General features: G+C 49.6%; 1 protein-coding gene across 4 annotated transcripts; it reads right to left on the bottom strand.

The window, feature by feature from the left end:
• Window positions 1-3,762: 3,762 nt before the first annotated feature.
• Window positions 3,763-19,353, bottom strand: LOC122380806. Of its 4 annotated transcripts, XM_043364279.1 has the most exons (4): window positions 13,974-14,174; window positions 11,717-11,891; window positions 4,741-5,056; window positions 3,763-4,369 (listed from the first exon to the last, which is right to left on the bottom strand). In XM_043364279.1, exons 3-4 carry the CDS (start codon window positions 4,988-4,990, stop codon window positions 4,143-4,145), a joined length of 477 nt encoding a protein of 158 aa, XP_043220214.1. In that variant the 5' UTR covers window positions 4,991-5,056; window positions 11,717-11,891; window positions 13,974-14,174; the 3' UTR covers window positions 3,763-4,142. The 4 variants fall into 4 exon arrangements, with proteins under 4 accessions (XP_043220214.1, XP_043220215.1, XP_043220217.1 ...); XM_043364280.1 differs by lacking the exons at window positions 11,717-11,891; window positions 13,974-14,174 and adding an exon at window positions 19,153-19,353; XM_043364282.1 differs by lacking the exon at window positions 13,974-14,174 and having other exon boundaries at window positions 11,717-13,235.
• Window positions 19,354-24,712: the final 5,359 nt, after the last annotated feature.

The following is a 24,712-nucleotide window of genomic DNA, read 5'->3' as shown; positions in this document are numbered from 1 at the left end:
GGGTACTGAAAGTTTGGTGACGATCGGCGCAGCGGTTCTGGAGATATATCGAAAAGTCTGGAGGGGGGGGGGCAAAAAATAGCCCCCCCCCCCACCAGGTCGCGGGTTAAGAGCCAAATTTAATTTGCTTAAGTAGGTCAGAGGTCAGGTCAAGGTCAGGTCAAGGGTACAAAATGCAAGTTTCTTAAGTATCGGCCTTGCACCGTAGTTGCCGAAGAATGGACGGAGACTGATTGCCCAAAACGTGTTCTTAGGCTACCAAGACAATATTCCTTGCATACAATATCATTCAAAGGTCAAGGTCAAGGTCAGGTCAGGTCAGGTCAGGTCACCAAAAACAAAATATAAAAAAGGGCATGTGCGACACATGTTTTATGGGTCATTTTATTCATAGAATTCAATAGGCACACTCAATATGGACCACGTCTGGATGAATTTCAGGTCGCGGTCAGGTCAAGGTCAGGTCAAGTGAGGTCAAATTTTGAAGTTGGTTGTTACGGCCTAAAAAGGTGTCTATCTGATGCAATTTTTCACGGCGAATCGAATTGTGCTATTTTTGTTTCCGTACGAGGTCTAGAACTTCCAAAAAAAAACATTTTTCAAAAATTTTGTGTGTCATGACGTCATAAATTTTTTAATAACTCCCACATTTTGAACTGGTTTTTCTAAAAGTGGTATGTAGGTGCACATAGACCACTTCTCTGACATATATTCCGGTTTTTCGACACACTTAAAATTTTTGATTTTATAAATATTTTCCCAAAAGTCAGTTTTTTTTAAGAAAAAAATGGGCCAAAATCCAACATTTTCAAAAATCGAGATAGCCATTTGATAGACAAAGTAAAATCACGTATAAACTTATTTGTTACGTCTTGATTCCTTTAAAAATGATGATGTTAGCGGCGTTTGAAATTTTGCCGTTTTTGAGGCGAAAATGGCGAACATGACGTCACTAAAACGTCATTTTCTCAAACATTTTCGGACGGATTTCGCTCAAATTTTTAGGGAACGTGTCAAATTGATGTATGATAAGGTACTGACAGTTTGACGTCGCTGACGTAACGCGTTTATAAGTTATTGGCGAAAAACGGGAGGGGGCAGATTCTGCCCCCACCCCCCAGCGGGGCGCGGGTTAATAAAAGAAGTAGGAGTTGGTCGATTGACAATTGACAAATGGTGTCCATATAGCTAGATCAAATATTCATCAATAGCCGGGTTAGTCTCATGTATAAGACGCTAACGACTTGAATGGAAGTGCTTATACTTGACAATTGACATAATATTGCATAGTGGAGATTTTCATAAATTGCATCTTGTAAACACATCAAGATCTTTTATTTAGTTACTTCGAAATCTCAATCAACTATCATCAGTGTCAATGATTCTTTTCGGTCAATTTTCTTCCTCAACCGTTATTATCTTCGCAATTACATTTACCTCAGCCCACATCATACGCCGGTCACCGACTGCTTTTTTTCAAACAAAGGCAATGTCACTTCAACTTAAAAATATGTGTCATGCTCACAGCCCACAGGGCATGACACCAGTGGCATATCGATGCCGCCTTACACAGCCAAGCCGGATCTATGACTCCACTGACCCCTGCACCTCCAGGACGCCGGCGTGATCGCCATGGTAACCGATTCGTTTCCCGGTACCGGCCGTTGAGCGTTCAGTTCAAACTCGGATAAGTCGTCGTCAGTGGCGGGCCGTTGCAGGCCGGATGACCTTGGAGCCGGGGCACGGTACGGGAGGCAGGCCAGAGCCGGGCCGGCGCAGCGAGGGACCACGCTGGTTCGGATGCGGTTACCATACGCCAGGCAGGCTGGTGTGGGCTTGTCTGTACTGGATTAGTCAGGATTTTAGAACAGACAAGGTGGTGGGATAAGGGAACAGGGTTAACTAAAGGAAAAAAAGGAGGTCATTTTTAGATTGGTACACAACGACGATGCGAAGATCATATAGGACTGTGCATATTATGAAGCACCTCTTTGGAAGACGAACACCTACAACGAATACATATAATAAGTAAGACGTGATGTCAAATACATACGTGCTACTTTTGTTCTTCTTTCCTTTTGTTCTGCAAATGCAGGGTATCTATTCTGAATATTTATCATACGCTAGCATTTGGGTCCTTTCAAAAAAGTTGCACTGGCTTCCACAAAACTACTCATTTATCACAATTTGGATTTTTTACATATGATATGAGTCTGAAGAGGAAATATCTTACATGCCCTACAAGACACAGTACCTATGCATCACTGTCTTAAAAAATGTGCGGATATTTTTGTTTCATTGCTCAAGTGTATATCCATAAGTGATGTCAATTAGAGAAAACCTGAATACCGATACCAAACCAAATCCCAACATAAACCACACATATTCCAAATTCCGGGATGGGTGGACTTTAGCGTATTTCGTCTTTCGGTGGACTTGAAAACTACGCATGCTGGGAGGATGACTTATAGATGGCAGCACACGTCAGGTAGGTAGCAAGAAAATATCAACTGGCCGCTGTCCTATGGCGGTTAGTTTTGATGTGGTAGCCGGTCGAATTTGGGTGCAAAAAAGCGTTTTGGTGGACTGTACTTTTAGGTGGACATATTTTTTTTTGTCTTGAGATAACGGTATAAGTGGACATTTTTTTTTTTGCTTTGAAATGTAGTGCATAGGTGGACGTACATTTTTGTTTTTAAATTGCACTTTAAGTTGGCATATTTTTTACGTGCTTTATTACAAGCGAGCCAGCGGAGCGAGCGAAGCAAGCTTTCGTAGAATGGCGGAAAATTCTGAGTAGGAGCAACTTGGCAATGTATTTCAATGCGTCAACGACCAACGTTGAAGTGTACTACACGTGCGCACGTGGAGGGTGCCGCTTCCAGATCTCAGGAACGGCTGGACCGATTGCGCTCAAATTTAGTGCACCGATAGAGACCGGTTAGCTGGGGACCGTGTAAAAGTCAGTTGAGACCTAATTTGCAAGTGCGCACGTGCATGGTGCCGCTTCCAGATCTCAGGAACGGCTGGACCGATTGTGCTCAGATTTGATACACCGATAGCGACCGGTTGGCAGGGTGCCGTGCAAAAGTCAGTTGGAAATACCCCCACTCAGTTTCGCACTTGCAGGGCTCATCCTTTTGCTCGCTCGCGTATCGCCCCGAAAGGCGTCTTACTGGTTCATTAACCCGCTCGGCGTTTTCACGCCCCCCCCCCAGGTTTTCGCTGACATCTCAAAAACGGTTTGGCACAGCTTATTATACGTCTTTTCCGTACAGGCTTTGAAAATTTTAGCTCCAGGTCATCAAAGGTCAGGTCACCAGGTCAAGTTAAGTGACCCAACCCCCGAAAATAAATTCAAACACGCGCCCTGACCATAAGATACACGGCCCCACGGCCCCAGAGTTGGGGGGGGGGCAAGCTGCCCCTACTGCCCCCTCCCCGGTTCCCGCGCCTATGTTTGAGGTCATATTATTCATCATTCGACGCGTCTTGATGAGAGAAATGCAGTGGTGTTTGAAATGTAGACGGGTCCCGCCTCGCCAACCCGGCTCCGACACGCAACCTTCACAGACGAGCTTGTATTCCACAACCGCCACTCGCGCCGGCCAACCAGGACTCTCTGAACATGCGAGCGACAACAAACCGAAGAGACATCGGAAATTAAGGTACTAGGGCTGCAACTAAACAGAAAATAAAGGAACAGCGCCGTAAGTTATTATGACAATATAAAATAAATACTTAAATACGTGAATTAATCAGATATAAAATCGGACAAGTGACATCGCAGAAAACAATAAGAAACAGAAGAGAAGCCGGTACGAAATCAAACGGTGCGAATAAATCGACCGACTATACCCGACCCTCTTAACGAAAAGAAGCGAACATCGGCAACAAGCAACATTAAATTCGGAGATAGCACATATCAAAAGGCAGAAGGCGACGCAACACAACGGCGCGTGGCACTCCGTCCGAGCGCGGCACTCAGGCCACGGCAGTGAGCGGCACTCATGGCAGAGCGCAGCAATCACCACGCTGCGCGCGGCAGCCACCGTCCGAATACGGCACGCTCAACAGCGCGGCGCGCGGCACCCACCGCGTACGCAGCGCTCGGCACAATCACTGCACAGTGCGCGGCGCCATCACTGCAGCGCACGGCACCGCGCAGGTCGCGGCACCCTCGCCGCGGCCACGATCACGGGACCACGGAGGGCCCAGCCACGGGAAGCACGGCCGCAGAGCACGACCGCAGAGCACGGCCGCAGAGCGCGGCCACTGGCAGCTCGGCCGCGGAGCTCAGCAGCGGGCAGCTTGGCCGCAGACGTCGCAACCGTGGAGCACGGCCGCGGACAGCACAGCCACGACAAAACTGTGAACAGAACGCATGAAAATAACCATGTCCTTTAGCACCGCTCAGCACTCCATTGAGACCACGCTGGACAGATTCGCCGATTTGAGGCGCTGGATGGCTGCATGCCATGTCGATCGGCGCGTTCCGTCAACAGAACAGCCAGACGGGCGTCCCCAACCAGCTTGCCACGACATTACTAAACAATTCGCCAGCAACGACCACAGCAAAATCGCAGCAAAAATTATCAGTTAGCAGCTGATCACGCGGCTCACATCACAAACGATGCACGATGAACACATATTTACAAAGACCTTAATTAGGGACAGAATCGGTTAGGCGGTCTCGACGCTCTCTCAGAGCACTGCAGGGCCGGCACCGGAGCTACTGACCTCTGTGCGTCGGTAGACACAGCAGCAGCTTGCCAGCCAGGAACCTCCCGGGCAGCGTCGACCACGCCAGATGGCGCAGGACTCGCCGGAGGAAACTCGTCGCCGGCGGGGTCGGCGGGAGCCGCGAATCGTTCGGCCCCCAATGGCGAGACCGCGACATGTACGAGTCGCCGCCCAGCGCCGCATACCGCGGCGGCGACGGAGACCGCGGACACGGCGGCTGTGCGCCATCGTCAGAGCCGGGCGACATCACTGCAGATCTGGTGACTGACGTGCCATTCGCATTCTTGCACCACTGCTGGGTCAATGTGCATGCCTGTGAATCAAGAGATATAATATCAACGTTTGTTCCAGAACACATCTTTCCATTCATGTAGAACGGATCATAGAGGTCTTATATACATAGAGATGCCCTGACGCTTATTATCCTGCCGTTTCATTGGAGGAATTCAAGTTAGGGAATGTGAGCTGAAACATCGTGCGAGCTTGATTTCACGACTTTTAAGTGACAAATTTAGCTTTACTTTGGATTTATTTCCCCCAAGGAGGTTTCCGAAAACGAAATAAGGTACGACTTTACTGAAATATTTTGACGACAGTGATGGTCGATGACCTTTGAACATCTCATTTTACTCGTTTTCTACCAAGGAGAATGCTGATACCATCGATCACGAGTGTAAAGCAGTCAGACGGCAGAAAATAAAGTGTTTCGACATTGGATGGGCATCTTCATGTAGATAAAATATCTATGGAACGAATGACTTAGAGATAATGCAGGCAATTACACCAGAACAAGAGACACAAAGTAAACAAGCTTATAATTATTCACTGGACCCACCAACGATAAATTCACAACCAGATTGACTAACCAGTCACACTAACGCCTTGACATACCTAGAATGTACTGTACATTGCAACCCGGGTCACATTTTGTTATACGATCTACAAGTTCCGGTGATGAAGTTCGTTCAGCATGTGAATTCAACTACGCAATTTAACCCTCGCCCGCACATGCCACTTTCCCATCCTAGAACGCACATGGGGGGGGGGGGTTGCCACCCCCGCGCCATTTCGTTCCTGCTGGAGATAGAGCTTCGCGGTAAAGACTAAAAAGATTTTTGGGAAGAGACGAATCCAATGATACACAGTTTTACCTTCTCAGGTCAGTCAGTGACCTTCCAGGTCAGGTCAAACTAAAAAATGTTGCTGTTTGGGGTCACCGTTGGATATCAAGTGCGCTGCTTATCATATACCGATGACGCTGACGTATTGTGGTGCCAAGCCAGCAAGAACCTCTTTGTTACACTATCCGACTAGGTTTTGGCTGGCTGAGGCCATTTCAGGTCAAGTTAGGTCAAGGTCACTGATATGTGTTTGTATGTCTGTGGGTTTGTGTGTCTGTACAACCTAGGTCATCTAAAAACATTGCGTTTTAGGCAAGCTGAATTTACTTTTCGTGAAGTTCTTTGACTGTATTTTTGGTAAATGTTCGAGAGAAAACGTACTGTGCCGCGGAGGAGACGGCAGCGATCGGCGGGCTCAGCCGAGCCTCGCCGCCCACGTGGTGTACTGGGGCCCGCGTGGTCATCTGGGGCACATGTGTGCGATGACCGGCCCGACGCGCCGGGCCGGCCGCCGCCGGCCGGCTCGGCAGTTCGCGACGCGACGACGACGGCGACGCGGCTCCGCCGGCGCAACGGCGCCGGCGTCGTACGATACGATTAACGTGCATTGTGTGGTGAATATTCAAGAAATAGACATTCATCAAAGAACTCTTTTGGTCCTCCGGTTAATGAAACGATTCGACCAGATACGCAATAATTAGTGAACTCGACGATTACACGAACACTTTGGTCTGCCGTGCTGGATCAGAGTGAACGATCACGATTCACACGAACATTTTGGTCCTCCGGGCCGGATGTTGAACTAGTGAGTGAATGGACGTACAGTCCGGACGCGAGTGCAGTGAAGGAGTGATGTCAGACGCAAAATCCGACGCGAAATCGAACGCCAGGTCGGACGCAAGGGCGGTCGCACAGTGTGACGCGAAATCTACGCGCAGCTCGCGGACATGCCATACCCGCAGCGAGACCTTCGGCAGCGCAGCGTCGTCCACCATCAGCGCAGCCCGCCGCCGAGCCGCGCTGAGCAAACTCGCAGCGGAGCAGGGCCAGCGAGCGGCCGCGGCAAAGGTGGAGCTGGCACGGCAAGAGGCGGAGACGCAGGCGGAGCGGGCGCGTCGCGAGGCGGAGACGCAGGCGGAACTGGCACGACAGCGGGCAGCTCTCGAAGCTCAACAGCTCGCCGACGAAGCGGAACGCCGTCAGCTGGAGCTGGAGCTGCTCGAGGAGGAGGAGTATGACCACCAGCCATCTGAAGTCGACCGTCAGGCTCTAGCTCGGCCTGCTGCCGCAGCTCCAAGTGAGCCAGCCGCCCAGCTGGGTGAGCCGCTGCAGCCGGGTGACAGGTCCTCACGCACCCGGGACTGGGTGGAGCAGTCCTCCCAGTACGGACAACTGGTGAGCGCGCGGCCATACGACGACCGTCACCAGCAGGAAGCACGACGTCCGCTACAGCCCGTGAGACAGCAAACGACTCCACAGCTGCCTCGAGTGACCCTGGATAAGTTCAGCGGCTCCGCTCTGGAATGGCCGAGATGGATCGCGCTGTTCAGGGCTCTAGTGCACGATCGAGACGACCTGACTGACGTCGAGCGCCTGACCTATCTCCAGGCTCATCTCACCGGGCCGGCCAAGGAATCAGTGCGCGGTATGTTGTGCGACTCTTCTCTGTACGGTGAGGCTATGCGTGAGCTAGAGGAGGAGTTCGGTGACCCTGCACGGGTCATTCACGCGACGATGAAAAAACTGCTCGATTCGCGGCCGGTGAAAGATGGTGATATGTCGGCTGTGACAGAGCTGTCACGTGACCTTCGCACCGCGGTTCGTGTGCTACAGTGCCTTCACTACGACGCGGACATCTCGGCTGCCACCAATGTAACAGCCGTGATCTCCAAGCTTCCTGCTGCGCTGGCTTTGAAATGGGGCGAGCACTCTGTGCACAACGGACTCGTCCGCCCCACGCTCCCCGACCTGGACAGCTGGCTGCGCGGCTACGTGGCTGCTGGGCGTGCGTCCCTGACCCTGACGGGCCACCAGCAATCCAAGGCCGAGGTCAACAGTGGGGAGAGCCGGCAGCGGCGTGTTTACGCGACTGCGCTAGCGCCGGCCGCGCCCCGAGAGGTCGTAAAACCGAAAATTAGTGCAACCAGTAAAACGCCTTTTGGGCGACCAACGGAGCGAGCGAGAGGATGGGCCTTGCACGTGCGAAATTGCGAGGGGTTACCTCCAACTAACTTGTGCACTGCACCCTACTAACCGGTCTTTAGCGATGTGCCAAATTTCAGCGCAATCGGCCTAGCCGTTCTCGAGATCTGGAAGCGGCACACTGCACGTGCGCACGTGCAAGCGGGGTCCAAACTGACTTTTGCACGGCACCCTACTAACTGGTCCCCAGCCGTGTACCAAATTTGAGCGCAATCGGCCCAGCCGTTCTCGAGATCTGGGAGCGCCCCCTGCACGTGCGCACGTGCTGTAGCACCCCAACCTTAACACATGCAGATGAATTATCTGATGGAGACCTAACTGTGTACCGAGTTTCAATTCAATCGGCCCAACCGTTGTGCCGTTATTGAGGTTGCAATTTTGGGGGTTCTTAAAAAATGTCCAACTTTACCACGCGCCACGTGCGGTGGTTGGCAAGAACGCATGGTGGCCATCACACCACAGAACTTTTACGTCCAAGTGACATTCAGTAAAGAGTCCGCTTGTCAATCGGATGTCCCGTTCCTAAGATATTAGCTTTTGAAGAGCGTCCCCACGGCCGGCCGGCCGGCCGGCCGCTCATACTCAGGATTTTCCCTTAATTCAGTATGAGACTCCGCTCGCTTCGCTCGCTCCGTAATAAAGGCAGCGCCGGTCGCGAGTGAGGACGCATGTGTATTCTGTCAGGGGACACATGTCGTAGAGCGCTGTGACAGGTTCCTACAGCTGACAGCGAGCGAGAGAGCAGAGGTTGCCGGTTGTAACGGACTCTGCTTCAATTGTCTTGCGCGAGGTCACATCAGCGCCGCGTGCCCGTCCGGTACAAACTGTGGACACGAGAACTGTGGGAAACGTCACCACACGCTTCTGCACAACGGAGGCCGTGTGTTTCCACGGCGCAGTGCTGCCGGCAGCGCGCCGTCACCAGTGAAACATGTCGGCACTGCGGTGGTCGCGCCACCCTGTAAGGTGCTGCTGCAGACACTGCCGATAACGGTGCATGGTCCTGCTGGGCGCTGCACGACCCACGCGCTTCTCGACCTCGGGAGCCAGGTAACGCTGGTATCCGAAGGCCTGAGCGTCCGTCTCGGCATCTCTGGACCCATTGACAGTTCGGTCCTGAGTACCATAAACGGAAGTGAAAGACTCAGATCACGCCGTGTGTCCTTCGTGATCGAGCCTGTCAGCAGCGGTGGCACACGTCACGAAATACGGAACGCCCAAACGACGCCGACGCTGAGTGTGTCAAATCACGCCATGGACTGGTCACGGGAGAAGGGCAAATGGCCTCATCTCGCTGACCTGGATCTGCCGAGTGCGACTCGAGGTCCAGTAGAAGTACTTCTGGGCGCTGACGTCATAGAACTGATCGTGGCACGTGAGGTGATCGACGGACCACCGGGTGCGCTGTGCGCCGTGAGAACACTGCTCGGCTGGACGGTCACCGGCCGCGCGCCGGACCAGAACCTGCCAGTCAACAAGGACGTGCACCATATCCGTGTCAGCGAGGAAACCCAGGACGCTTCGGAAGTGACTCGATGGCAAAACGTGCCAGGGTCACTGAACTCATCGAACATAGGCAGCCGAGGCTGCTCGGTGGCTGAGGTGGCACCGGGCGAAGAGTGGGGCCAAGGTCGCGCCGTCCTCAGGACCGGCCCGCCACGCCGCCCCGCCCGACAGAGCGCCCGAGAGACGAGGAAACGGCCGAAATGAGAGCACCAGCCTGCGCCATCAGGGGAGCGGAGCCGGCCATAAACCCCAGCCGGTTCTCATCGTGGCTCAGGCTGCTGCGTGTGACAGCGTGGGTGCGCAGGTTCGCTTACAACAGCCGCAGCCGGGCAGCAGCTGATCGGCGGACGGGACCGCTGACTGCTGAAGAGCTGAGAGAAGCTGAGCGCGTCTGGCTGCTCAGCACACAGGCCGAGCATTTCGGCGATGATATCGCCGCTCTCCAGCACGGAAGGCGGCTTCCCCCGAACAGCCAGCTGCACCGGCTTAACCCCTTCCTGGACTCGAGCGGCCTTCTAAGAGTCGGGGGCCAGCTGCGCCACGCTCAGCTAGACTTCAAGGTCAAGCACCGGGTGATTCTACCTGCACGCGGAGACATCACTCGGCTGATAGTCACCGATCGACACAAGAAGCTCTCCCATTCTGGCGCAGAGCACGTTTTGACTCACCTGCGGCACCAATTCTGGGTCATCAGTGGCAGGGCCGCTGCGGAGCGGTACACACCTGCCTGCATGCCGTGCCGGAAACGGTCAGCCCAGCCAGCGCCGACGCCGACGAGTGACCTACAGCCTTCCAAGTGGGCAAGCCGGCCCCGGGCCGCACCTCCGGACGCTCACCACACGGGTGAAGTGACGCGCAGACCCGGCAGACGTGCAGCTCGACGAATTAGCGCTGGTGACAAAGGACAACCTGCCTCGCGGGCACTGGCTATTGGAGCGAGTGGTGACCGTGTTCCCTGGCGCCGACAGCCGAGTGCAGGTGGTCAAAGTGGCCACCGCCACTGGTCGGAAATTCGGAATAGGCGGTCGGTCTCTGGTCTCTGCCGTCTCGAGCGCGACGGTGACGGACAGTAAATGGACTCAGAGTGGTAATGTGCGCGTGTGAGACGACTGAGGTGAGTCGTTTACGACCCCTCTGTGCCGCCGGCGAGTAGTGTCGGAGTCTGGCCATCTATTAGTGTTTACTGCGTCCGCCATTCGCGGTGTTAACGTGTGCGTGTGCGAGAATGAGTCGTTCATTCTGTGCGCCGGTCATTTGTGTTTGGTGTTTAGCCATTAGCCAACAGCTGTGAGCCGTCCGACAGTCGCCAGCGTTCACACTGTCGCAGTGTCGCTCCTAGCTCATTTAGCCGGTTGGTCTTGTACGAGTTAGAAGTTTACAGCCTTAGAGTGTAGCAGTCTTAGATCGGGACCGACGCGCGGCGCAGCCGACGTAGTTTACAGTCTTAGCTTTAGTGGTCGTTTATTGCTGTACGATACAGACAGAGACACTGCCTGCGAGCAGCTGTTTGTTGTTTCGCTAATGTTTTCTCTCTTACGTTTAGAATTTCCGCGAGCGAGGCGAAAATTCGGGCCGGCCATGTTCGAGAGAAAACGTACTGTGCCGTGGAGGAGACGGCAGCGATCGGCGGGCTCAGCCGAGCCTCGCCGCCCACGTGGTGTACTGGGGCCCGCGTGGTCATCTGGGGCACATGTGTGCGATGACCGGCCCGACGCATGCCGGCTCGGCAGTTCGCGACGCGACGACGACGGCGACGCGGCTCCGCCGGCGCAACGGCGCCGGCGTCGTACGATACGATTAACGTGCATTGTGTGGTGAATATTCAAGAAATAGACATTCATCAAAGAAGTCTTTTGGTCCTCCGGTTAATGAAACGATTCGATCAGATACGCAATTATTAGTGAACTTGACGATTACACGAACACTTTGGTCTGCCGTGCTGGATCAGAGTGAACGATCACGATTCACACGAACAGTAAAAGTTTCTCATTTTATGATCTAATTTAATAGGGACACATAAACAATCGGTGCACGCATCAGTATAGTATTAACCTTAAGTATTTACCTACCTTAAGTAAAGGTCACGAAGGTGAAAACAAACTCTGACAAGCGTTATCAAGCATCAGATCAATAAGATCGTGTACCTGTGCCGAGCTGTGCCAGGTCCTGTGCGGTGGCGGTGAGCTGCTGGTCAAGTGCTCCTGCTGGCGTCAGGAACCGTAGCGCCTACTTGACGTCGGAGTCGGCTGCCTGTTGGCCGTGGCCGAGCCGGTGGGTCGCTGACACGGCCAGCCGTAGCGCCGACTGCATTTGACGCTCCTGGCGGCCACACAGACAAAACACTATGACCCAACACAGTGATAGGGCACACGAGGACCGCTGGTGGCAGTGTGACAGAGCAAACACAACCGAAAGTACACAACAGAAAGTACAAAGGATAAATATCTCGATACCTTACGAACTCGCCCTTACGAACAGAGGTACCTTACGATACCTTATAAACCTTATACCTTACCTTATACCTTACCTCGATACCTTACGAACAGAGGTCTCGCCCTCCCGCAAACTTCGTTCCCCAAGGGTCGTGTTTAAGGGGGTTTTGGGGGGTTAAAAGGCCAATATTTTCCCAAATCGGCGTTTTTGGAAGAAATATCGCTATATCTCAGAACTTATAACAGCTAGAACAAATTTTAGGAAGCCATTCAAAAGCTTGGAACAAGCCCAATCGAACCCTATACTTAACTTTTGCTTAACCTGAACCTCTTAAGTCCTGTAGGTCACAAAAGGTCACAAGGTCGCGATTTTACTCATGCAGTTTTTTGCTTATAACTTTTGATCTATTTAAGAGAAAGATAAACGGCAAACGCCATCGTGCTCAGCTTGCTCTTGCGCATCGAATGATATACAATTTTACTAGGTAAGTGTACTTAAGAAGTTAAGCACTACTTAAACACTTACATACTTAAGATGGCCAAAATGCCTAATATTGCATAGCATTCGATTCGTCTCGTCGAGCTGAACACAATGAGCCTACGCTGAAAGCTGTAGCTTAATTAGGTGCAAAGTTATAGGCGAAAACGTTACTTGACCTTAAGGTCATTGGGGGACCCACCCATAAGTTAAGGTCATAAGGCTAAAGTGGGTCTTAATATCATTAAAGGTGACCCATAAGATTAAAAAAATGCTAAAACTGAGCTGAAAACCATTTGGGATTGAGAGACTCTTCAAGCTTTGGCCTATTGACAATACACTAAGAGATCATGACCACAAAATGTCTTTGAATGACCTAGTTAGGCGCGGGAACCGGGGGGGGGGCTAGCGGGGGCTGAGCCCCTCCAACTTTTCGGCTGGGGGGCTCATTATGTATTTGAGCCCCCCCCCCCTCCTCACAGCTGGAGGAATCAAAATCGGAAATCTACCAACATAATTTCATAGATTCATACAGAGGCACAGGAACCGGGGGAGAAGGCAGTGAGGGAAGCTTGCTCCCACAACTCTGGGGCTGTGGGAGCAGTGCCCCACAACTTTTCATGAGACCAGGAACTGTTAGGGCAGCTTGTCCTCCCCAAATTAGGGGTTGTGGGTCACACAGCATGTAAGTTAAAAATCCACCTTCAATTCGTCCAGTTGGAGGGGCTAAAATAAATTAAGAGCCCCCCCCCCCCAGCCAAAAAGTTAGAAGGGCTCAGCCCCCGCTAACCCCCGGTTCCCGCGCCCGGCGCCACTGCCTATAACCTACACTTATAAACATGGTGTTTTCCCCTAAACTGGATTCAGATTGGGATCCTGAACACAAGTACATACTTCAAACAGGTTAGTGCACAACGTAGGGCAGCCCTGCATTTTGTTGAATTGATCAGGAGCCAGAGTACCTTCATCATTAATTGACCCCGAGGCCTGAGATCTTGTAAAGAAATAGCAAGTATTTAGCAAGTATTTAAGCAAGTATTTAAGCAACACAACAAATTTAAGCAATACTTATCATAGCAAGTATTTAAGAAATAGCAAGTATAGCCTAGCCACATTTCAAGGGTAGTCGTAAAGCAGGCGTAACACTTCTTTTAGCAACCAAGGAGAGGTGCTGTAGGTTAGGTTGTAGGTTTTAGGTGGTAGGTTTTAGGTTTTAGGCTGTAGGTTTTAGGCTGTAGGTTGTAGGTTGTAGGTTGTACTGGTTAGGTCAGGTTTGGTTAGGTTTGGTTAGGTCTATTTTGGTTTGGTTTGATTAGAAAGCATCTCTGGGTATAGTGACCAATGACCATCCGGCCCCGCTCCTTGGTTGCAAAAAGAAGTGTGACGCCTGCTAAGTCCGGCCCAAACAATCGCATGGCAAATCTTGGGCAAATCGGTACTATGCAATACCAGTATCCAACAAATAGATGTCTACAAATAATTTCCACTTACCTCACAGACTTCAAAAAGCTCCCAGCACAAAAAAAAAAACACAAAATAGTACCACCCAAAGCTTTATCTCTTCCAAATCCCAACACTGACACCGCCACGCGGTGAGCCGTGCCGCGCCGATAACACCGCAACAAAAAACAGTGTTGTTGCAACTACACAAAACTTCATCATACTCTAATTCACGGGTTTCTAAGATACATAATATAATTAATTTATTTTTACATTTTTTTAAAAATAAAACAAACGTCTATTTTGATCGCTTCACATTCCACAGACCACACTATAAATCATATCATGTTACGTTTTTGCTGCATGCCCGCGCTAGCCCGCGCTGATCAAGGCGTGCGTTTCCGAGCTTCAACACAGAGCCAGCCGATGGTAGCGCCGCCTGTGGCAGATATTGGAACTACGAACCATCAAATTTTTTAGTTTAGAGATAGATGGCGCCTAAGGTGGACAATTTTTGAGTCCACCGAAACAGACTTGTTCTTTCGGATACGTTTACGTCCAGCTAAAAGGTGTTCTGTGCGTTTATTTTTACGTGGACTTTTTGGGTCCACCAAAACAGAATGTCCACAGTAAATCAGAAAAAAATCTTGAAAAGTCCACCTAAACCAGAATTTGGAAAGCATGAAGAAATACCGATACCGAACCAACTTCATAACATGCGGGAAATGCCGACTTTTAGCCAATTTCTCCGCCTCTTATACATAAATGAAGGTTCATAATACCAACAAAATACCAAGTACATTAGGATTGAAATACCAAATACCCTGTTGGTATCGGTTTGGTATCGGTATACCAAAAAGTTGGTATCCGATTGACATCTCTATCTAAGTATCCATTGTACCCGGCTGCTTTCTTTTGTGTGTTAAAATGTACATATTTTGCTCTCAAACTAAAAAGTAAGGCGCAAAGCACTCCTTATCACTTTTCTATTATTCCTCAAATGATTTAACATTAATCATATCATGTTTGTGGTTTGAAACCTTCTTGCACACTTCTTATTTCATATGGTTTTGTCTTTTGACACAAAGATATTGTAGAGCTTGATATGTTGCAGTGTTTTTGGAGAATCATTAATGATGCAAAATAAGTATGTGTATATTATCGTTAGGTACCTATATTTCTTTAAACAATTACCTATGCGAAGCCAAAATTGATATTCACTGATTTAAATGCATATTGGATATGGATTTAAATGTTTAGATCAAATGAAAGCGATTGGAAAAAAATTAAAACCAATACTTAATATAGCAGTGACAGCAAATTATTACTTCATCTCTTACAATAACGGGTTTGTATCTGCCAAGGCAGTTCACAAAGGACAGCAACATTCTACCTTTCACATTAAACGATGTTTTTATCAGTATAAGCTTTGCTACCCACTCTTTGCAATATGTAAGTAAAACATAACGAATATAGCAATGAAATATGTTCATGTTTGTTTGTTTGTTTGTTTTGTTGGGTTAGGCCCTTTCGGTCTGACAAGACCATTGCAGAGCCGGAAGGATGATAGGAATTAGGGGGAGACATTGGTCTGGGCAGGCACCCTAGTGAGTCGCCGGGGCTGAGCCCGTCCAGAGGACAGGCCACCCAGCCCCAAGGCACTCACTGCACCCGGCTACGGGGTGCGCTCCCTCGGGAGCAGCGGTGCCGCTCCAAGGGAGCAGCCCGCATGAGATAAAGTTGCCTGTCCAGCCCGGAGGGTGGTTGCGGCGTGGAGGAGAAGGATTTCAGTATCCTGAGGATAGAAGCACGGAACGGTGATGTTCATGTTTACCAAGCCGTTGGTTTGTTTTTGTTTGTTTTGTTGGGTTAGGCCCTTTCGGTCGTCAAGACCATTGCAGAGCCGGAAGGATGATAGGAATTAGGGGGAGACATTGGTCTGGGCAGGCACCCTAGTGAGTCGCCGGGGCTGAGCCCGTCCAGAGGACAGGCCACCCAGCCCCAAGGCACTCACTGCACCCGGCTACGGGGTGCGCTCCCTCGGGAGCAGCGGTGCCGCTCCAAGGGAGCAGCCCGCATGAGATAAAGTTGCCTGTCCAGCCCGGAAGGGGGTTGCGGCGTGGAGGAGAAGGATTTCAGTATCCTGAGGATAGAAGCACGGAAAGGTGCAAGCCGTTGGTTTTGTTGATCAGCTTGACCCCGATCCCATCTCTCTTTGGATTTCTCGCTCGCGTCTTTGTATGCGATTCTCGTGTGCTCACAAGGCAACTTCTTCAGCCTATCCGGCCTCTAGTCAGGGTCGCAGCGACGAAAAACCATCAGCTCCTGTTTGTCGTCACGTGGCCTAGATGCAGCGAGCCGATTGCAGCGGCGCCCCCGGCCGACGAGGCAGCAACGGAAATCGGCCAAGGCCAACCGGACCCTGCATTGTTATGGGCTCGGTCGGATTAGTTGGCCACCTAGCGGCCGAGAGATGAAGTAGTGGTTAACTAACGTAACGCCAGGTAGCTATGACACGGGACAAGACAGGTGGCGCTGCTAGCTTTCTGAAGGGTGACGTGGAGCCGCTCAGGGATTGGTAATATAATAAGTGAAGCATTCACGAATGAATAATTTAACCCTCACCCCGCTGGGAGCCAATTTGGCCCCTCCTGTGGTTTTTCCTCAATAGCAAGAAAACGGTGGCGCGCAGCGCCGCCAAATTTTCAGTAACTTCCCGGGCATCAATTTGACACCTCCACACAAAATTTCAAGTCTTAGGCCACCTTAGGTCAGGAGTTATTGAGGTCAATGATCTGAGGTCATGTTCGAGCAAAAATGAGCAAAAATATGAGATCTTGAAACGCTCACAAAAGCTACAGTTGCCAAGCAATTTCAAAATTCTTTATATGGTCATGTAGACAAAAGGCGGCGCTACAAAACTGTTATCTCGGATTTTAAGAATTTTGGGATTCTGACCCCTTAAAATTCAGAAAGTTGATTTTTTTAGAAAAAACGCAAAAAATCCCAAAATTGTTTTCCGAATTTAAAAAACGGAATATATGTGATAGTCCCTGCACTATTCTATATATATACCAAATTTCAGATCGATAGCTCCCTTTTTGGCCAAGTTATAGCGAAAAAAAAACTGTTCAAAATTGATGACGTCAAATTCTTGAACTCAACTTTTTAGCAATTCTAGACTTCGTAGCGCAAAACAAAGACCACTATTGAACTCCCCGTGACGAGCTGCATCGAATCGATAGGCACCCATTTTATGCAAAAATATCAACTTTGAAATTTGACCTAATTTGACCTGACCATGAACTGACCTTGACCTGATCTTCACCCGAACATAATCTAAACTGACCCCAAAGGCTGCTTGACCCACATAATCGTGTTTGGCATATAAAATGGATCATAAAACATGCATCACATGATATTTTCATATTGTGACCCTCAGTGACCTGACCTCTGTGACCTGACCTGGTATCAGTGACCTTAGATAGCAAAATATGTGTTTGACGAGCATTTCCCCATCGATGGTTCTCAATGAAAATGAATTTTACTCGATTTTACAACGTATTTCTTGAAATGCCTGTAAACGGTGAAAATTCGACATTTGACCTGACCTGTGACGTCATCGGTTTGACCTAGGTCAATGAAATTGGGTCACAAGGTAGTTCCCTATTGGGCTATCCAACACCGTTTGCCGCTTGTCGCTATGTTGCGTGGTTCTTGAGATCTTAGGGGGCCAAATTGCCCCCCCCCCCCCCGCCCCAGCAGGGCGCGCTGCTCGGCAGACCCCAGTGCAGCGGGGCGCGAGTTAACCTGCTGTATGATCCAGTCGTGCGCTGCTGCTTGCTGGAAATGGGCAACTAATACCTACTAGCCGATAATTGCTTACCGTCAGCGAAAGTTGCTGAGAGACGGGATTCGACTAGTGATGTCAATTGCGGAAAATCGTGATACCGATACTAAACCAAATACCAACAATACCCATGGAGAAATACCGAAACCGAACCGACTTGGGAATATGAGGGAAATACAAACTTTTTACCAAATTCTCAGCCTCTTTTACATTAGAGTGGATTCATAAAAACAACAAAATACCAAATGCGTTCGCCTTGAAATACCAAATACCAAGTTGGCATCGGTTTGGTATCGGTATACCAAAAAGTTGTTATCCGATTGACATCTCTAGATTCGACCATAATTTATTGTGTATTGAATATTGATCCGATATTGTTGACAAGAACAAGACCAGCGACAACACCAATAGATTTTTCGTGGGGCCTAAGAGGAGAGGTCTCCGCGTGTTCTCTAATCCCTACTTCAGGACCAGCTCAGCCTCATGGATCAAATTTCCATCCCTATTCGGGCGCCTCCAGCTGCAGCTGACTGTTATCCTACCTAACTTACAACGGATAAGAGCAGCTCCCACAAGCTATGAACATAGCCCTCCATTGTGACCGTTAAGCAGCTGGACCATCATTTTCATTTACACCGGCAGCTGTGGCATAGCGTCAGTGGTCAACTCCGGTCAATCGGCTTTCTATATAGGTACGCCCATTTCACGGCTCTAAAATTATCCATCCCGTATGAAATATAGCCCAGCCCCTCAAACCAAAACATCGATTTCGATGTAGATACAACTGCCGTCACACTTGTGCGTCGGCAATGTGTGTGTGTGAGCTGTAACTAGAGGTGGCAAAATGTGGACCCGGGGACCCGGTCTATGGAACCGGTCTGGACCCGGATGGGTCCAGACCGGGTCCCCCAAAATATTTGGCCGGGTCCAACCGGGTCCTATCATTTCCCTGTGCTTTATGGTAAATATTAATATCTTTTATGCTTTGGCCAACATAGTCATAGTTGATGCAGTTTCCAGTTCATAAGTCCCAATTCCACTTTTGAATTTTAATATTCCTGCAGATTGGGCTACCTATGCTATAGCATACTGGTCAGTCTTGCTTCAATTTCTTATCTTGTCACCTACAACAGAATAAACAAGTTCTAAGTGCTAGCAATCCAGAAAACATTTCACCAAATGTTTGTACGGATCACTTCCATTCAGTTTGCTGTACAATTACACCTAGCAATATTTTGAGCTGTAGAAATCAAATACCAATAACATATGTAGGTAAGTAGGTATGACTGAAATCCATTTATAAATGGACACAAATCCAATTGAAGCAAGGCTGACCAGTGGCATTCTCACCTGCCTTTTCAAAGACATTGACATACCTACCAAAGTCACTATGCCCACCGGAAATCAGAGTTCATGTTTGATATTCAAATGCATTTCATAACTCAAACAGCTTTGAAATTATTTCTATCACGGCCAGAAGACAACTCATAAAACCAACATGCCCTTGCAGAAATCCATAAAGCTAGAAATGAATCCAAGGCATTCTCCAGAAACCGTAGTATTGACCAGATTTTTAGCCAACTGGCGCCGCATGGTGGCGCTAGCAGAGCGTATTATACATATAGCGCTCTACTAGCGCCATCATACGGCAGCAACTGGCAAAAAACTGAGTCAATACCAATGCCCTTCTCCAAGGCCAATGATTCCGTGTTGATGTGAAAATGGCGCATTTGAGCGTCATATATGCTATGCCTTACGCACGCTAATCTACTGCATAAAGGTTACAATTTTGGAACACGCTCGGGAAGAAATCATGTAAGTCTCAGAACCCTTGGTATTTATTCTTTATCTAGGTACTAACAACAAAATGTAGTTTGTTTTCTGCGTTAATAAATTGGCAGTCATGATCGCAACCTTGCGGTACATAAAAGTTTATTGTCATAACGATTTTGCAGTACTTTAACCCCAACAAAATTTTGCAGTGATTTAACGCCTGTTTTGTCCTTGCATTGCTATCGTGTCGACATTTCTGGCGGACCTCCCAAAGTTTTGATTTATTTTGATTTTGAATGTTTTCTTGTTTGGGGCCTTGGATAGTTGACAATATTTGTAAGGACTAATGAATTTAATTCTAAAAACGAATATCTTTTACCAATAATATTAGAAAAGGTATGTATCAGTATGGTTATCTTGTTCCATGTTGATGTTAGGTTCTGACTCTGGTGAAGGCACTGCTCCATGGATCCCCAGTTCACATCATTTTTAGCAGCTGTAGTAAAAGTGGCTTAGGTTAGCATGAAATTCATTGGTCTACTTACTTCTTATAATCTTAAATATGACCTGAATCTGTTTCTAAAATACAAATTGTGAAGCGAAGTGAAATGACCATGGCATGAGTTTTTTACTTTTCAACACAAGTATGCCCAATTGGAAAGAAACTATTTTCTTCTTGCTATACCTACAAATGTACACAATTTTCATAATGAATTTCGGGAACGGGTCCATCTGGTTCCAACGCAGACCTAGACCGGGTCTGACCGGTTCCGGAAATGTGCCAGTCAGACCGGGTCCGGGTCCGGGTCCCAAAATTTTCCAGTTTTGCCACCTCTAGCTGTAACTCAAAAGCTTACACTGGCCCATACGCAGTGACGAAACTTTTTCAATGTTTCATCATTTATTTGTGTGAGTTGTGACTTATATAATGATATATGTGACGTTGCCAAAGGCGGAACAAATATAATAAAAAGGCGGTAACTCAGACGCCACAGTGATAGCGCCTAAACGTCATCTGACCCACTAAAATTCCTTTCCTCTTTTTATCTGATCGAGCGAATTTACAATTAAATATTTTTTACGCACTGCATCCAAGTTGCATGATCTTCGATAACAGTGGTAAATTTTCACACATTGTGGACGCCACAGAAAAGGGAGACGTGCCACTGGCATCTCTTCGGATTTGCATGTAGACATTATTTGTCACGACAAAGAGACGTGGACGCATGGACGTGGCGCAGCACTTGACATCATTGTTGCGCCAATGACTCCATTTCTGCCCCTCCACCAGTGCCACAGAGGTCCGGCAAAGCCCATTTTTAGTCCGTTTTCAGCCCACTGTCAGCCCGATTTAGCCCCTTTCAGCCCGTTTCAGCCCGTTTTTAGCCCATTTTTAGCTCGTGGAGCTCGCCGCTGTTTGTGTTCCCAATCTGTTGCGATGGCCGTGCGTGTTTTGTAGCTTTCCTCGCCGCTGCAAACTGCTGGCCTGTCAGCGGCGGCCCGTTTTCCCCAGGCGCAGTAGTGACGAGCAATGGCGCAGCGGTGGCAATCGATGACGCTGCGACGAGCATGTGGCGCAGGACACTGGCGCACAAAGACACAGTGACACATTTTGGACTCTGGGACTGAGGTCCAATTATGAGGCATGCTTCACAACCCAAGAAGTTTCTTCATAGACGGTGGTCAATTATTTCTTCCCGATCATGGAAAATGTCAGAAGTGGACATAGTTTTGGCCATCTGAAGACATAGTTTTCAGTGGCCATGCTAAGGCTGAAAAACTTCCACTTCAGGAGCGTTTCGGTGTGTTTCCAGTGAACATGGTCTCTTATTAGTGTGCTTGATATTAATAAAATGCATACCCTATCATCGAACGAACGGCCATGGTCATAGGTGTAGGAACGTTTTCGAAAGTGGGGGGGGGGGGGGGGCAGGCTCCCAGAGGCACAAAACCTCACCTACCCCCAAAATCTATTTTCTTCTCGGATTTCGGCCACTTTATTTTCGCAAACATGCTCAAATTGGAAAAAAAACGTGACAAGAAAAAAAAATCGACCAAAATCTCGGGGAGACTCCCGTCCAGAAATTAAATCTCATGGACGCGTCCCCCTGGCCTCCGCAGCCGCGTTGGCACCAGGAGCGGATCCAGGAAAACTCCAAGGGGAGGGTCATGAATCGAAGTAGTGCCCCTACCTATACCCAAAATTAAAACCTCAACTTATTTCGGCCACTTAATTTTGGTGGTGCCCTATTTTCATTTTTTATTTATTTGTTTTTGCCCTGGCAGGCCTGTGGTGCCCCTAACGGGCCTGTGGTGCCCCTGCTAGGCCGCAGGTGCCCCTGGCAGGTTTGTGGTGCCCTTGGAAGGACTGTGGTGCTCCTTATGAGCCTGAAGTGCCAGCGACAGGCCCATGGTGCCTATGCGAGGCCGGTGGTGCCCCTGCGAGGCCGTGGTGCCCCTGCTAGGCCGCTGGTGCCCCTGGGCCCTGACAGGACCGTGGTGCTCCTGACAAGCCTGAAGTGTCCCCGACAGGCACGTTATGCCCCTGACAGTCCCAAGGTGCCCCTGCGAGGCCAGTGAGTGCCCCTGGCAGGTCTGTGGTGCCCCTGCTAGGCTTCTGGTGCCCCTGACAGGCCTGTGGTGCTCCTGAAAGGACTATGGTGCCCCTGGGCCCTGACAAGCCTGAGGTGCCCCTGACAGGTCTGTGGTGCCCTTGACAGGCCCACTGCGAGGCCGGTGGTGCCCCTGGAAGGCCTTTGGTGCCCCTGGAAAACCTGTGGTGCCAATGACAGGTCTGTGGTGCCCCTGGCACACCAGTGGTGCTCTTGCTAGGCTGATGGTGCTCCTGACAGGCCGGTGGTGCCCCTGTCAGGTCTGTGGTGCCCCTGGTAGGCCTGCGGTGCCCCGGGCCCCAAGGGGGCATGACCCATGTGACCCCACCTTGGATCCGCCACTGGTTGGCACCCATGCGAATTCCAGAAGTATCCAAAAACATTTTTTATCACGAGCGAGCGTGAAACGTGAGAAGTGAAAAGTCAGCAAAAGGTGTGTGTGGGGGGGGGGGCAATTAACATTGCTGGTCCCCATTCGAATGTGGGGGACCATTGCCCCCTGCCCCCCGTTCCTACGCATATGTCAGTAACCGATCAACTAATGCAAGGCCGCCTAACATAAATTGTTAGTTTACGCCGTTTACGCATTCTGCTGCGCCAGTATTGTCTCTCTTTGCAGCGCGCGCTGCCCCTAAGCTGCCACTTATTGCTTCTGACAAAGTTACCTTTCATTGGATGGAGGAAAATTGCACGCAATAACGATGAAGCACAAATGAAAATTTTCATGGAAGGGCAGGCCAGAGGACCGTCAAGTTTGTTCTTCGGGATGATACCTACAAATACATTAAAAATTCTGCAAAAAGTGGGGGGGGGGGCAGTTAACATTACTGGCCCCCCACTATGAAAAGTGGGGGGCCACCGGCCCCTCCGTCCCCCCCCCCCCTGTTCCTACACCTATGGCCATGGTCAGCCGTTAAATCGATCACCACCGACTAGAGGGGTATGCTCGTAAAAGATTTGCTGTTCATCGGCTGTTTAGTAGGGTGACTGGTAGAATGACACATCTATACACCCGTCCGACACCCGTCTCGGGCTGACCTGCTGATCCTGAGGCCGTGAGCCCAGACGGCTATACTTTGTCTTTGGTCGGAGAACTGTTCCTAAATGCTCACACATTGAGGTCACTTGGCCCTTGACTGAGTTGACGGTTCACCCAGCCATCGAGACCAGCCGACGCCACCCCCCCCCCCTCCCCCAACCCCATGCCATGTTCATCAGCCAGGGGTGACCGACCCGCAAACGGCGCGGATGCCGGCCGGCCGGACCGGCACCGTGTTTTGCCTCTAAACACGGTCTGACTCGAGTCACTGGGGACGCCCGACCTGTCAGAGCCGCGCTGTCCAGAACCGGCCAGCGCCGACAAAAAGCGGCCTCTGCTGAGGGACTGGTGCTGCCACCTAGGCAAATCAGCCCGACAAATGCGAGCGGCCGCGTGTGTGCTGCAGCAAAAACTGGGCCTTTGCTCGTTTGCTGAAAAACGTATAGCATCATGTCTTTGTTTTGTAATCGCCGGACAAATGTCATTCTTGACGATGGTAAATGGATGGTCTGACCGGAATAATGCATACGGGAAAGCCACATAATGTCATCCATGGTACTGGCCCAAGTGGCATGATAACGGAAGCGTACAAAAAGTTACTTTTGCCCATCTAAGCCGAACTTTCACATGAGGCCATTGTCAGAATTTCGACTAGCGGGAACATGCGAGCCAGATCGCTGCTAGGTAGCCGATAAGTACCGGAGATGCCGGGAGTAGCCGAAAGATCTCCCAAACCTGCCTGTTTCATCGAATTTAGACCAATTATTTTGTCATCTTGGACGATGCTCTTACTTTGGCGTAAAAATGTCATCCAAACTCTGTGCTGTATTGTTAAATCATAATGTCTGTGAGGGATAATACACTCATGCCCATGCCGAATCACTTGAATGCTCGCTTCTAAAGGTTCTGAAGCTTGTCCGCTCTTCCCTGTTCTGGTGCAGATAAGGTAATGGGCCTTGTAAAGTTACGTGACGAACTGACCTCTTCAAGCATAAGGTTACATTCTTAGTGTGCGACAAGGGACGACAAAACCTAAATTTTGATCATGATGCACACCTTTCTGAATACTTTGGTGGGATTTGCTGGCTATATTTTACCCGCGCTGGGGCAGGGGCGTTTTTACGCTAAATCTATGAGACTACGCGACAATCTCGACGGCGCTTGGGTTACCAGACACTGTTTTTAGGAAGTATAACTCATGGTGCACATTTTCCAAGCATCTTGTAATAATCGCCGATCCAGTTCATTCAAGGTCACGTTGCCAAGTCACGTCATATGACCTATAACCTAAAAATAAGTGTATCCCGGCCAAAACTACACCTTATAGGTACCGAACGATTGGTTTAAACTACATATTTAGCGATCGATAGGGACGAGAAGTTGTATATTGTATAAACTATGATCCTTTTACTGTTTGTTTCGTTTTATATCATTTGATTGATTTGGTTTATCCATCCATATATGTGGCCTGAGGTCAGGCCAACTTCATTATAAACCAATCGGAGAAGATTAAAAT

Source organism: Amphibalanus amphitrite, unplaced genomic scaffold, assembly GCF_019059575.1.
Source record: "Amphibalanus amphitrite isolate SeventyFive unplaced genomic scaffold, NRLGWU_Aamphi_draft 000107F_arrow, whole genome shotgun sequence".
Classification (NCBI taxonomy): domain Eukaryota; kingdom Metazoa; phylum Arthropoda; class Thecostraca; order Balanomorpha; family Balanidae; genus Amphibalanus; species Amphibalanus amphitrite.
The sequence above is the reverse complement of the archived record's forward strand: the minus strand, read 5'-3'. Positions and strand labels throughout refer to the sequence as shown.

What these genes read in the sequence shown, in the direction of transcription:
- LOC122380806 (XM_043364278.1), bottom strand. Translation starts at nt 5,113, where the DNA reads ATGAATGGAAAGATGTGTTCTGGAACAAACGTTGATATTATATCTCTT. An exon ending in GTGTCTACCGACGCACAGAG is followed by an intron (nt 4,370 to 4,740) that starts GTCAGTAGCTCC and finishes TTCTGTTCACAG; the next exon opens with TTTTGTCGTGGCTGTGCTGT.